The sequence below is a fragment of the Dipodomys merriami genome, unplaced genomic scaffold (genome assembly GCF_024711535.1).
Source record: "Dipodomys merriami isolate MVZ:Mamm:240054 unplaced genomic scaffold, mDipMer1.0.p SCAF_112, whole genome shotgun sequence".
Lineage (NCBI taxonomy): Eukaryota > Metazoa > Chordata > Mammalia > Rodentia > Heteromyidae > Dipodomys > Dipodomys merriami.
Genome location: NW_027202405.1, coordinates 2,926,018 through 2,937,500, shown reverse-complemented (window position 1 = coordinate 2,937,500; position 11,483 = coordinate 2,926,018). Strand labels below are relative to the sequence as shown.

At 36.4% G+C, this 11,483-nt stretch overlaps 1 protein-coding gene across 2 annotated transcripts in view; it reads left to right on the top strand.

Moving 5' to 3' along the window:
* Nucleotides 1-11,483, top strand: part of Tbc1d32 (TBC1 domain family member 32) — a 137,312-nt gene that overhangs the window by 18,885 nt on the left and 106,944 nt on the right. For both annotated transcript variants that reach the window (XM_070015344.1, XM_070015343.1), the window contains exons 4-9: nt 4,191-4,259; nt 6,207-6,332; nt 9,304-9,382; nt 9,511-9,614; nt 9,708-9,769; nt 10,257-10,401. In XM_070015344.1, the coding sequence (XP_069871445.1) occupies nt 4,191-4,259; nt 6,207-6,332; nt 9,304-9,382; nt 9,511-9,614; nt 9,708-9,769; nt 10,257-10,401 (585 nt within the window). The remainder of the gene's footprint in view (nt 1-4,190; nt 4,260-6,206; nt 6,333-9,303; nt 9,383-9,510; nt 9,615-9,707; nt 9,770-10,256; nt 10,402-11,483) is intronic.

Here is an 11,483-nt window from a genome sequence, read left to right as displayed (position 1 = left end):
TCCTGCCCGGCTGGCTTCGTACTCAGATCTCAGCCTCTTGAGTAGACAGGATTACAGGAGTGAACCACCAGCACCTGGCTCTCTATGGTTTAACTGAGCTGTGCTGGGACATACCTTGCCATGGGTAAGTTAGAATATTACCTCTAATATACATTAACATTTCAAATTTCATGTTCTTTGCTCTTGTAGTTTTTCTGTCATCCTCTTCTGTCTCAGTATTTAGTGTAGTATAGCACAGGCATCAGATTTTGTTTTTATAGTTCCCAGGTTATTTTATGTCATTTCATATGGAGAAGTTGAGTTTAGGATAGTTTTCATGTTTTACCCTGATATGATGTTAACCTGTTTTAGGATCAGTCTTTGCTTCAAAGGACCCATCTTTTAGTACTTGTGGTAGGATAAGTAATGGTCCATCCAACATGTCCATATCCACATCCTTATATGAGGGACCTGTAAACATGGAACCTTATATGGCAAATGGAATTTTGGTGATGTAATTAAGGATCTTCAGATGGGGAGAATCTCCTGAATTATTAGGGTGGGCCCAGTGTAGTCAGAAGAACAATATGAGTGGAGTTAGAGAAGGGATTATGTAGCCTGACATGGAGATTGGGGTGGTGTGACTGTTGGCTTGCAGTTAGAGGTTGACAAAGAGCCAAGGAAGTTAGGCAAGCTCTGGATGAAAAAGGCAGGAAAATAGATTCTTGTCTTTCTGGGAACAACTCAAGCTCTATCTTATTGCTAGGCCTTTTATTCTTCCACTAAGAATTTTCTTGGATAGCATTATTCCTTCATTGGGTACATGGCCTTTTTCCATCCTTCAAAGTATATGCTTTCAACTACTCTCTCTGTCTTTCTGTCTGTCTGTCTCTGTCTCTGTCTGTCTGTCCGTATCTCTCTTTCTCTCTCTCTTCTCCATTTTTACCATTACTTATCAAATAGTAATAATATCTTGAACTCAATCTATTTTCTTGGCCTCTTCTAAAATCTTCAAAATTGTGCCAGATTCTTTTTGGTGATGATTTTTGTACTAATTGATTCCAAGACTTTTGTGTTTTCCTCAACAGCATCAGCTAGAACAATAGGACTACCTACCTACAGCCTAACCTGTATTGCACACTGAAAAATGTAGGGGCCTAAAATCTTAAAAATGTAGAAGTGAAAGAGAAAGATAAGGATTTAAGAGATGAACACAATAGAGCTGATGCTCCTCTTTCTGGAGTTAGGTCTAAGTTAGTGGGTGGTTTGGAAATTTGGATAGGAGCAGGTGTGAGCTCATTTTGCTTTAATTTTAATATTTGTTTATTTGAATAGTAATCTCTTGAGGAGCCAATTTGACACCAGAAAACCGAACTAATTTCTTTGATTAACAGTGGTAATATTATTTTTAGCTAATACTTAAGAGTTTTTAACATTTTTAAATATTAACGGATTTTGTTATTTCTCAGTGTAACACTTTTGAGGAAAAGTACAAAAGTTCTTTCATTGGGTGAAAACATAATTAAAACATCTAGGAATTTTATGATAGACTTAGGTGAAAAACCTTTTGCTTAGCTGGGTGCTGGTGGCTCATTCTTGTAATTCTAGCTACCAAGGAGGCTTAGATTTGAGGATCACGGTTCAAACCAGGCATGACAGGAAAGTTATCTCCAATTAGCCACCAAAAAGCCAGAAGCAGAGCTGTGGCTCAAGTGGTAGAGTGTTAGCCTAGAGCAAAAAATCTCAGCCACCGTGCCCAGGCCCTGAGTTCAACACCTAATACTGGCAGACACAAACAAACAACCTTATTATTTCTGGTACTGGGGGTGAACTCAAGGCCTTGATCTAGTTATGCAGATAGGCTGTCACATCATGAACCTTACCCCAGTTCTTTTGCTTTCAGTTTGTTTTACAGATATGGTCTCCCACAAACTTTTTCCTCACTATTCTCAAACTGTGATCTTTCTACATCTGATTCTCCTACCTCTGCTTCTGGAGTAGCTGGGAACAATTGTGAATTACCACACTAACCCTTACTTTCTCCCCCGCTCCCTTTTTTTTCCAGGAACAAGATCTGCCTTGGGGTAGTGTTGTAGTGAGGAAGTGACATTGATAGTTGGATTTCTGATGAGTGAAACTTGGGGATTGTTTTTGTATTATTTAATATTGTATAAAATGAGGGAAAGCATAGCGTCTCAACTGATCTCAGTGAAAATCTGGATAGGTGGTAGGGCCATTTGTCAAGATGGAAAAGTCTTGAGTAAGGGGGCAGATTGAGGATTGAAAATGAAGTCAAGAATCCTATTTTGGATGTATGAAATTTGAAGTGATTACTAAATCTTCAAATGAAAGTATTAGATGAACTTAGATTAGTATTAGATAAATATTGGATTACTTGTGTAATCTGTAGATCAAGTGACTGTTAAGAATTAGGAGTCACCGTGACAAGCTCAAAGTCAAAGAATTTGTTGGGAACTCCTCAGGAGAGTATAGTGAAAGAAGGAAGGGGAGCTCTGATATCTGTGTCACTTGATGAAATTATTCAGCATCTGATTTCTCATATTTCAGAGTTAGTATGAATTGACATGGTATAGAATTTGTTTAAAACATTCATTTTCAGCTATTAATATTTTAATTGTTGTTACTTTTAGATGATGGACTTCAGATACTATGTATATTTAAATTGCCTTTGGTGGGGGAAATATTTCTTTCTTTCTTTCTTTCTTTTTGTCAGTCATGGGGCTTGAACTCCGCCTGGACTTTGTCCCTCAGCTCTTCAGCTCAAGGCAAGTGCTCTACCACTTGAGCCACAGCGCTATTTCCAGTTTTCTTTCTGGTGGTTAATTGGAGATAAGAGTCTTATGGACTTTCCTGCCCAGGCTGGTTTTGGACAGCCATCCTCAGATCTCAGCCTCCTGAATAGCTAGGATTACAGGCATGATCCACGGGCACCCGGTTCTCCAATATTTCTTTCTTTTTAAAAAAAATTTTTTTTTGGGTCCGGTCGTGGGGCCTGAACTCTAGGCCTGGGCGCTGTCCAGCTCAAGGCTAGCGCTGTACCACTTGAGCCACAGCGCCACTTCCAGCTTTTTTTCTTTTTGCTTATGTGGTGCTGGGGAATCGAACCCAGGGCCTCATGCATGCAAGGCAAGTGCTCTACCACTGAGCCACGTTCCCAGCCCCTCTCCAATATTTCTATGGGTCTACTGTGAACATTTTTTTAGACATGGGTTTTTATTACAGTAAAAGAGACAACTATGGAGAAAGGCTAAGAAAAAGTACAGGGAACTAGGTAGTAAGAAAGTTCAAGCAGAACTGTAACTGTTTGGGCTCTTTGTATTTGTGCCTTTTTATTTGTTTATGTTGTTTAACTCTGTTTTATTTATCTCATATTTCTGGGTATGCAATATTTTGGTTTTATGTTTTCTTGAGACTTACAGTGTTCTACATATTTGCAAGTGCTCAGCAAACACTAATTTTCATATATATGATGGTACGCTGTTCCGTTGGGACACTTTGTTCTCATTTAAAAGTCTTGGGAAACAAAAATTATAACTTTGCTACCGTATCAAAATAGATTAGTCTCTGCTTGTTCAGAGTGCACACTGTCCTTAAAATTATTTTGACAAAATAATTATAGCAATATTTCTAAAAGTCTACTAACTGAGCCAGGTGCCGGTGTCTCATGCCTGTCATCCTAACTACTCTAGAAGCTGCCATATGAGGATTGCAGTTGAAAACCAGCCTTGGGTAGGAATGTCCGTGATGCTTTTTTTTTTTTTTGTCAGTCATGGCACTTGAACTCTGGACCTGAGCACTGTCCTTCAGCTCTTCAACTCAAGGCAAGTGATCTACCACTTGAGCTACAGTACCACTTCTGGTTTTCTGGTGATTAATTGGAGATAAGAGTCTCCTGGCCTTTCCTGCCAGGGCTGGCTTTGACCGGTGATCCTTAGATCTCAGCCTCCTGATTACAGGTGTGAGCCATCAGCTCCTGGCCTGTGAGACTTTTATCTCCAATGAATCCTCAGAAAGCCAGAAGTGGAGCTGTGGTTCACGTGGTAGAATACTAGCCTTGAGCAAAAAGCTCAGATCCTGAGTTCAATCTCCAGGATCCTTACCACCCTGCCCTCTGCTCCTTCTCCCCCCACCCCCCCCCCCAAAAAAAGTTTACTAAGTGACTGCTGTCTGTTGTGTCTATTGTGTTACAGAGTTATAAATTTTGTCAAGGAAAATTACAACTGATTTTAGATGAATTGGATCCTGGGCAGCCTAAAGAGGTAAGTTAAAGGAGAGCTGTCTCATTTAGTTAGTCTTACATTACATATTTATAGTGTACCACACTGCAACCAGTGGCAACTGAGCTGTTGTCTTGGAGCTAGGCCTTACTGGTTATGTTCATCCCCACACTGATATCCCTTGTAAACTTTCCAATCTTGAAATGAAAGGTCAGACTTTTCTTTAGAGAAGTGTCATGGTTAGAGGAATTTTTATTTTCCCTTTCTTCCATGTTGTAGGGATGAAATATGTACAGCTCAAAGCTATTCTTTACTGTTTCTTTGAAATTTTTTTTTTTTTGTCAATTGTGGGCCTTGAACTCAGGGCCAGGGAGCTGTCTCTGAGCCTCTTTGTGCTTAAGGCTAGTGCTCTACCACTTGAGCCACAGTGCCACTTCTGGTTTTTGAGTGGTTAGCTGGAGATAAGAGTCTCACTGGAAGTTTTTTTCCTGGGCTGGCTTCAAACTGTGATCTTCTGATCTTAGACTCCTGAGTAGGTAGGATTATAGCCATGAGCCACCAGGGCCCGACTGTTTATAATATTTTACTTAACAATTCTTGGAAAAAAATCACTAGTTGTTTGTTCTATTTCTAGAAAATGTGAGCATCTGTTTAAAAATATAAAATAGGGGGCTGGGAAGGTGGCTCAGTGGTAGAGCACTTGCCTTGCAAGCCTGAGGCCCTGGGTTTGATTCCTCAGCACCACATAAGCAAAAAGAAAAAAGCCGGAAGTGGCGCTGTGGCTCAAGTGGTAGAGCGCTAGCCTTGAGCTGAAGAGCTGAGGGACAGCACCCAGGCCCAGAGTTCAGGCCCCACGACCGAAGTCTCCCCCCCCCCCAAAAAAAATATATATAAAATAGACTTTGCCTGTTTATCATGTATGACATGCCTTGAAAAATGTATACATTGAATGGTGATTAAATTGAGCCACTAACATTTTTGGTGTGAATAGGTAAATTCTATTGATTTTTAAGTATATAATGCATTGTTATTTACAATTACCATGTTGCACAACAAATCTTTTGAACTTTTTCCTTGTAACTGAAATTTTATATTTGACTAACATCCTCCTAACCATTCCTTGTAAAACTGGTAATTTATTTATTAGGGAAAAAAAGATTTTGAAAAAGAAATTATATAGAATTATTTCTCTTTATGTTTAAGAGATTTTTACAAATTACAGTTTATAATATCTTATTTCACTTGAAAATAAATCTGAGGTAGAAAATACAATAAGATTTTACAGATTTTTTTTCAGCCTTAGTTTTGTGAGTTTCTTTATGTTGTTTTCATGCATACTTACAATGTATCACAGTTTACTCACTCTTTTTCCCTTTCTTCTCCCCTTCTCCTAAGTAGTCCCTTAGTTTGATTAATGTTATCTTGTTATCTATATACATAATTATGTATATTTTGGATCCTTTCTTCTATTTGTCTTGGGCTTGTGACATTGCATTTCGTGGTCTTAATCATTTCTTCCTTACTTCATTCAGTGCGGTTTACTTGGGCTTGAATTCAAGGCCTTGAGTTCTTGCTTGATCTTCTTTTCCTCAAGGCTGGTGCTGTACCACTTGACCTATACCTTCACTTGGGCTTTTTTTCTCTTGGGTCTCTAGGATTCATCTTCCTGGGTTGGCTTGAAACTGTAATCCTCCTATCTCAGTCTGAGTGCTAAATTACAGATTGAACCACACACACTGGCTCATTAGTTACATTTAGTGTATGAATTTTGCTTTATACAAAATAGCAAGTTGATTTATTTTTTAAATCTGTTTTGCACTTAAATGAGTTCTTTAGAGTTATTTTGTGAAGAGATTCTAATGTTTATAAATGTCTCATTAAAAGTCATTCAGTCTCTGTCTTTCAATAGTTGGTTAAGTATTATATTTGGATAGATAAAATTCTTCCAGTGGCTAATTATTAAAGAAAATCTTCTTTTCAAACTTGTAGGTGAGATATGAAGCCTTACAAGCATTGTGCTCGGCTCCTCCATCGGATGTCCTGAACTGTGAAAACTGGACAACTCTCTGTGAAAAACTGACAGTGTCGCTTTCTGATCCAGATCCTGTATTTAGTGTAAGGAGAGACTTACAGAATAATTCGTGTTCCTCCACCCCTCTGGAGCTAAATAGGATTTGATAGCTTTCCTTCATAGTACCTTCATAATACTTTCAGTTTTAGCTTTTGGATTAACTGAATTTTCTTTTTAGGAATTAACTTACTATTTAATAATTAGATTAGCAGTAGGGTCAATATCATACTTCATGGATGAATAATAGATGGTTACTGTGTGTTCTGTTTTATCTTGTGAAGGAATATTCAACTATTTGTAATACTGCTTTTGTACTAAATTAAAATAGTTCATGATATATGAAAATTTAGTCTTAAAAACTATTGTATGGGTCTGAGAAGGTGGCTCAGTGGTAGAGTGCTTGTCTCGCATGCATGAGGCCCTGGGTTCGTGTCCTCAGCACCTAAGCAGAAAAAGCTGGAAGTGGCACTATGGTTCAAGTAGTAGAGCATTAGCCTTGAGCTGAAGAGCTGAGGGACAGTGCCGAGGCCCAGTGTTCAGGCCCCACAACCGACCAAAACAAAAAACGAACAGTATTGTTTGATTAATTCCAAAGAGCTTTTATAATGTTCCTTCTGGATTTGTGTCTATTTTTATTATTTAAGTGCTTAGAAGAAGAAGAGAGAGAAAGGTGAAAGCTAAGAGTTTGGAAAACTGTTTTGTGATGAATCATAAAGCAAATATAGAAAATTCCAGAAATTATAAAATTATGAAATCAGTAGAGATATAATTATGAAACTTGATATGCATCTGGGTCATAAATAGTTATTATACAATGAAAGTAAGTCCATTTTAACAAGTGCACAATTCAAAAAAAATCTTGACCATCTGTGAGCATCATTTTTTTTCTTTTTATTGGTTGCGCAGTTTGAACACAGAGCCTAGGTGCTGTCCTTAAGCTTTATGACTCAAGGCTAGTGCTCTACCACTTTGAGCCATAGCACCATTTCCGATTTTCTGGGGGTTAATTAGAGATCATTGTCTCACCGACTTTCCTGCCCAGGCTGGCTTTGAACTATGTTCCTCTGATCTCAGCCTCCTCAGTAGCTAGGATTATAAGTGAAAGTCTGTAAATAAGCATCACATTTTAAATCCAAACTTGTCTTTATTATAACAGGTCTTTTTCATCTTGATGTGTTGGTGAAGAAAAGCTTGATTTTAAAATGGATGTGGTATTTTGTACAGAATGTGTGGCATTAGCATAAGAGTTACAATTTTTGTTTTTTTAATAAATGTGTTAGAAAAATCTATAGCATGTACATTTCTAGTTTTTATTTTTGGAACATTCTGTATATAAAATTGAAAAAAAAACATTGGTTTTAGGAAATTAGAACTTTCATTGTGGTAGAGGGTACAAATGGTAAATAAATAGTCATCTCAGTACATCTTCTGTTGAAAATCACAGTGTACAGTCACTGATGATAGACTGGTAAATGGAAGTATTTAGAAGCTATTTTTTGTTATTATTTTTGGTCATGGGGCTTGAACTCAGGGCCTGTCCCTGAGCTTTTGCACTCAAGGCTAGTGCTCTACCACTTGAGCCACAGCTCCACTTCTGTATTTTTTGGTGGCTAATTGGAGATAAGAGTCTCATGACATTCCTGCCTGGGCTACTTTTGAATCATGATCCTCATATCTCAACCTCCTGAGTAGCTAGGATTATAGGTATGAGCCACCAGTACCCAGCTTTTTGTTACTGTTATCAAAAGAAAAGAAGGTGTTTGTTTACTTAATAAACTTGGATGCAGTTCAAACTTACCAACACCAGAGGGTATTACAGACTTTCATAAAATCCTTGATACAAGGACTTCAAGGGAGAAAAAAAGGTATTTTAGGGTCACCTTGAACATTTCAAGGCTTTTTACCAACAAAAATATGCAACTATGAACTTTCCTTTACTTTTCCCCCCATTACTTAACAAAGATAGAATCATGCCTCAGTAGATCTCCTTTATTTTTGAAATTGTAATTGTATGAGCACACCAATGTTCCTAATGGGTCAGTATAAGCTGTATTATTTAGCCATTAAAGATCATTATGGGGCAAAAACCAGTTTCATAACTGGAAACAATTCTGATAGAGAGAAAATAGTAATAGAATCAGTGATTTTTAGGTAGAAAGCAAAGTGAGACATTCTTTTGTTTAAAATTTGTGCTTGATCCAAATTACTGTACTTGATTGTTTCTTCATCTCCTGTCCTAAAGGACTAGTAGATGAAACTGAGTGAAACTCACAGTAGCTAAAATGTGAAAGAGATTTTCTCAAGCATTACTATGTTCAGTATGAATTTCTTGCTGTTAGTAGAAGATACCTTTAGTCATTTGAGGAACTAGTTCTTGTGAACATTTCATCTTAAGCGATATAAACAGGTTTTTTTTTATAGGCATGATTATCAGAATTCTCTAAATATCTAATTACTGAAGCTACCTTTATCAACTTCATTTTTTTATGGATCTATTGTTTTTTTATAAGTTCATGTATTTTTGGCTGTATAAAGTGAGAGTTCACATTGTCATTCCACATGTACAATATATACAATGAATTCCAGTCAGTGCTCCATCATCCTCCCTCACCTCTTCCCACCTCCTAATCCAATTTCAAGAGGTTTCATTGCTTTATTTTTACATTTGTTAATAATCTTTTTCAACAAAATCCATCCTCTTTTATCTTCCTTAACCCAACTCACTTTTATTTCTTGAACCTTGTTGATCAACAGTTTTTATTGATATTCTTTATGCTGTTTGTATATATAGTTGCAATATATTTCAATATTATTTACCCTCCATCTTCCTTTCTCCCTTTCCTTTTCCCTTTGCCTTCCCCACTTCCTTCCAAGTCATCCATTATTATAGATACATTCTTAATCAGGTTTCTGAATAGGTATTTTGTGTTTCTTTTCTGAGTTTCATTATTTGAAAAATATTTATTTTCAGTCTCATAATAATCTTAGTTGTACATCTTTTTCTCATTTCTGCAGGACCGGATTTTAAAATTCTATGCACAAACATTTACACTTTCACCGTTTCATATGACCAAGGAAATTTATATAAGTTTAGGTATGTTTATTAAAGAATTTAAAGCTATTTTTCTGTTTTATGTGTATTCAAGGAAATTTCCCAAGAATTTGTTTTTTCAGAAACCATTGTATGTAAAAGTTATAATGGTTTATATTTTTACTTTTCAGCAAAATATTTGGAGTTGCACTTTCTTTCAAGAGAACATCATGTTCTGATTCTTTCAGCTGGTCTGGACATAACAAATCCCAATGTGAATCGCTTACTTAAAAAGGTATCCATTTGTTAGAGGATGCTTTTTTTTTAAAGTTACTTGTCTATTGAAGAATTCTCATTTTTTTTGAGAACTGTTTACCCTTATTTATAGGTTCGTCTTCTAAATGAGTATCAGAAGGAGGTTCCATCTTTCTGGATTCGTCACCCAGATAAGTAAGTCTCCTAATTTATGTAAATGTAAAACACAACATTTCAAATAGAGAGAGAGAGAGGAAAAATAGTTTTAGTTAATTTACATGATTGGCCAAGTATTGATATATGTATAAAGCTTTTCGTCTCTTGAACTGTTCTATATGAATGGTTCCATACCGGTAACCATGTTATCACAAGGTAGAAGTGGGATGTTGTGGTCTTGAGTTTCTATTGGTCTTTGCTACTTTGGACAAATTCCTTAAGTGTTCTTTAAACTTTTTCCTTTCAGCTCTACAACTTCTAATGTAGTTTGTAAGGAGAGCTATATTTGGATTGATACAGAAACCAGCACGAGCTTTTAGGTAGTGTGAATCCTATCTACAGAAATTTCTAAAGAGTATATGCCATCTGACCTTTCCATAGTTGAAAGTAGATCACCATATTCCACATATGGATCTTTGTACATTATTTATTTTTTTAAAAAATCACTTCTTTTCCCAACTTAAAGGTATATGGAAGAAATTGTGGAGAGTACTTTGTCTCTGTTATCAGTTAAGCATGATCAAAGCCATCTCGTCTCACAAAAGATTTTGGATCCCATCTACTTTTTTGCATTAGTTGACACGAAGGCTGTGTGGTTCAAAAAGTGGATGGTAAGGAAAAACTGAATGGTTTTTGCAATGCCTTTTAAAGAAGAGCTGATATTTGATTACTGGATACTGTAAGTTCTAATCATGTGTGTAACTCATTTGATTCCTACGCAAATATATGACGTAGGTGGTGCTAATATTCTTGTTTTTGAGATGTAGTAACTAAAGCATGGAGAAGTTAACTTGTACAAGATTGTTCCCCTAGTGAGTTGCAGCTTCAGAATGATAGTTAAATGGTAACTCATTTGAATTTACTTCAGATGAATGACCTCTTCAAAATGTAATTTTATAGTTTAAAGAAAAACAATAGCATTGTAAAATATATTTGGTAGGATATAAGGACTCTATGATCATTTTTCTTGGGCATAGAAGAGTCAAATGTCTGAGTTTGCCTCCTCTCCAAACTACATTTTTGGGGAGTGTGGTCAATGCCTAAATGTAGCAGTTTCCTGTAGAGCCCTTGAAGTCTTGGGGTTATAGAGAGCTCTTATTACTTTTACTTTCTTCCACCAAGGTTAAAAAGTAGAAAGCTGTGTCTAAAAGTGGTTGCCTCTGTGTTGACTTCTGCTTTTACATCTCTGCTTCTCTCATTCTGCCTTTCTGGCTTCAGGTATTTGTTGCCTAGAAGGGAGGAGATGCAGACTTACTGTGCAAAGCAATGGCTCATTCATGTATTGCCCAACACAGAATCAAGTATTATCTAGCACAGAATTGAGTTTTATCTAGCTGAAGGGTCTTTTTTTGCCTTTTGTTATCAAAACTATACAATGAATACCAAATTAGTCAGACTACAATTCAGTTTCTAGAGCTTAACACTTATGCAGTCTACATTGCAGTGTTTGATAAATGTTTGCTCAGTTTAATTAAATTAACCTAAATCTTTTCTTCCTTGCACACCTGATTCTTTTTTTAAGTAATTTTTTTCTACCATGACATATGCCTTTATTGAATAGCATGAATTCAGTACTATTTTTGTGATGATTTTAAAATAATTTAGCATAGATATTGGACACCATTGCTATGATTTTTTTTTTTTACTGGTCTGTTAACAAATGATCCATTTTTATGATTGCTGTGCTTCCTAA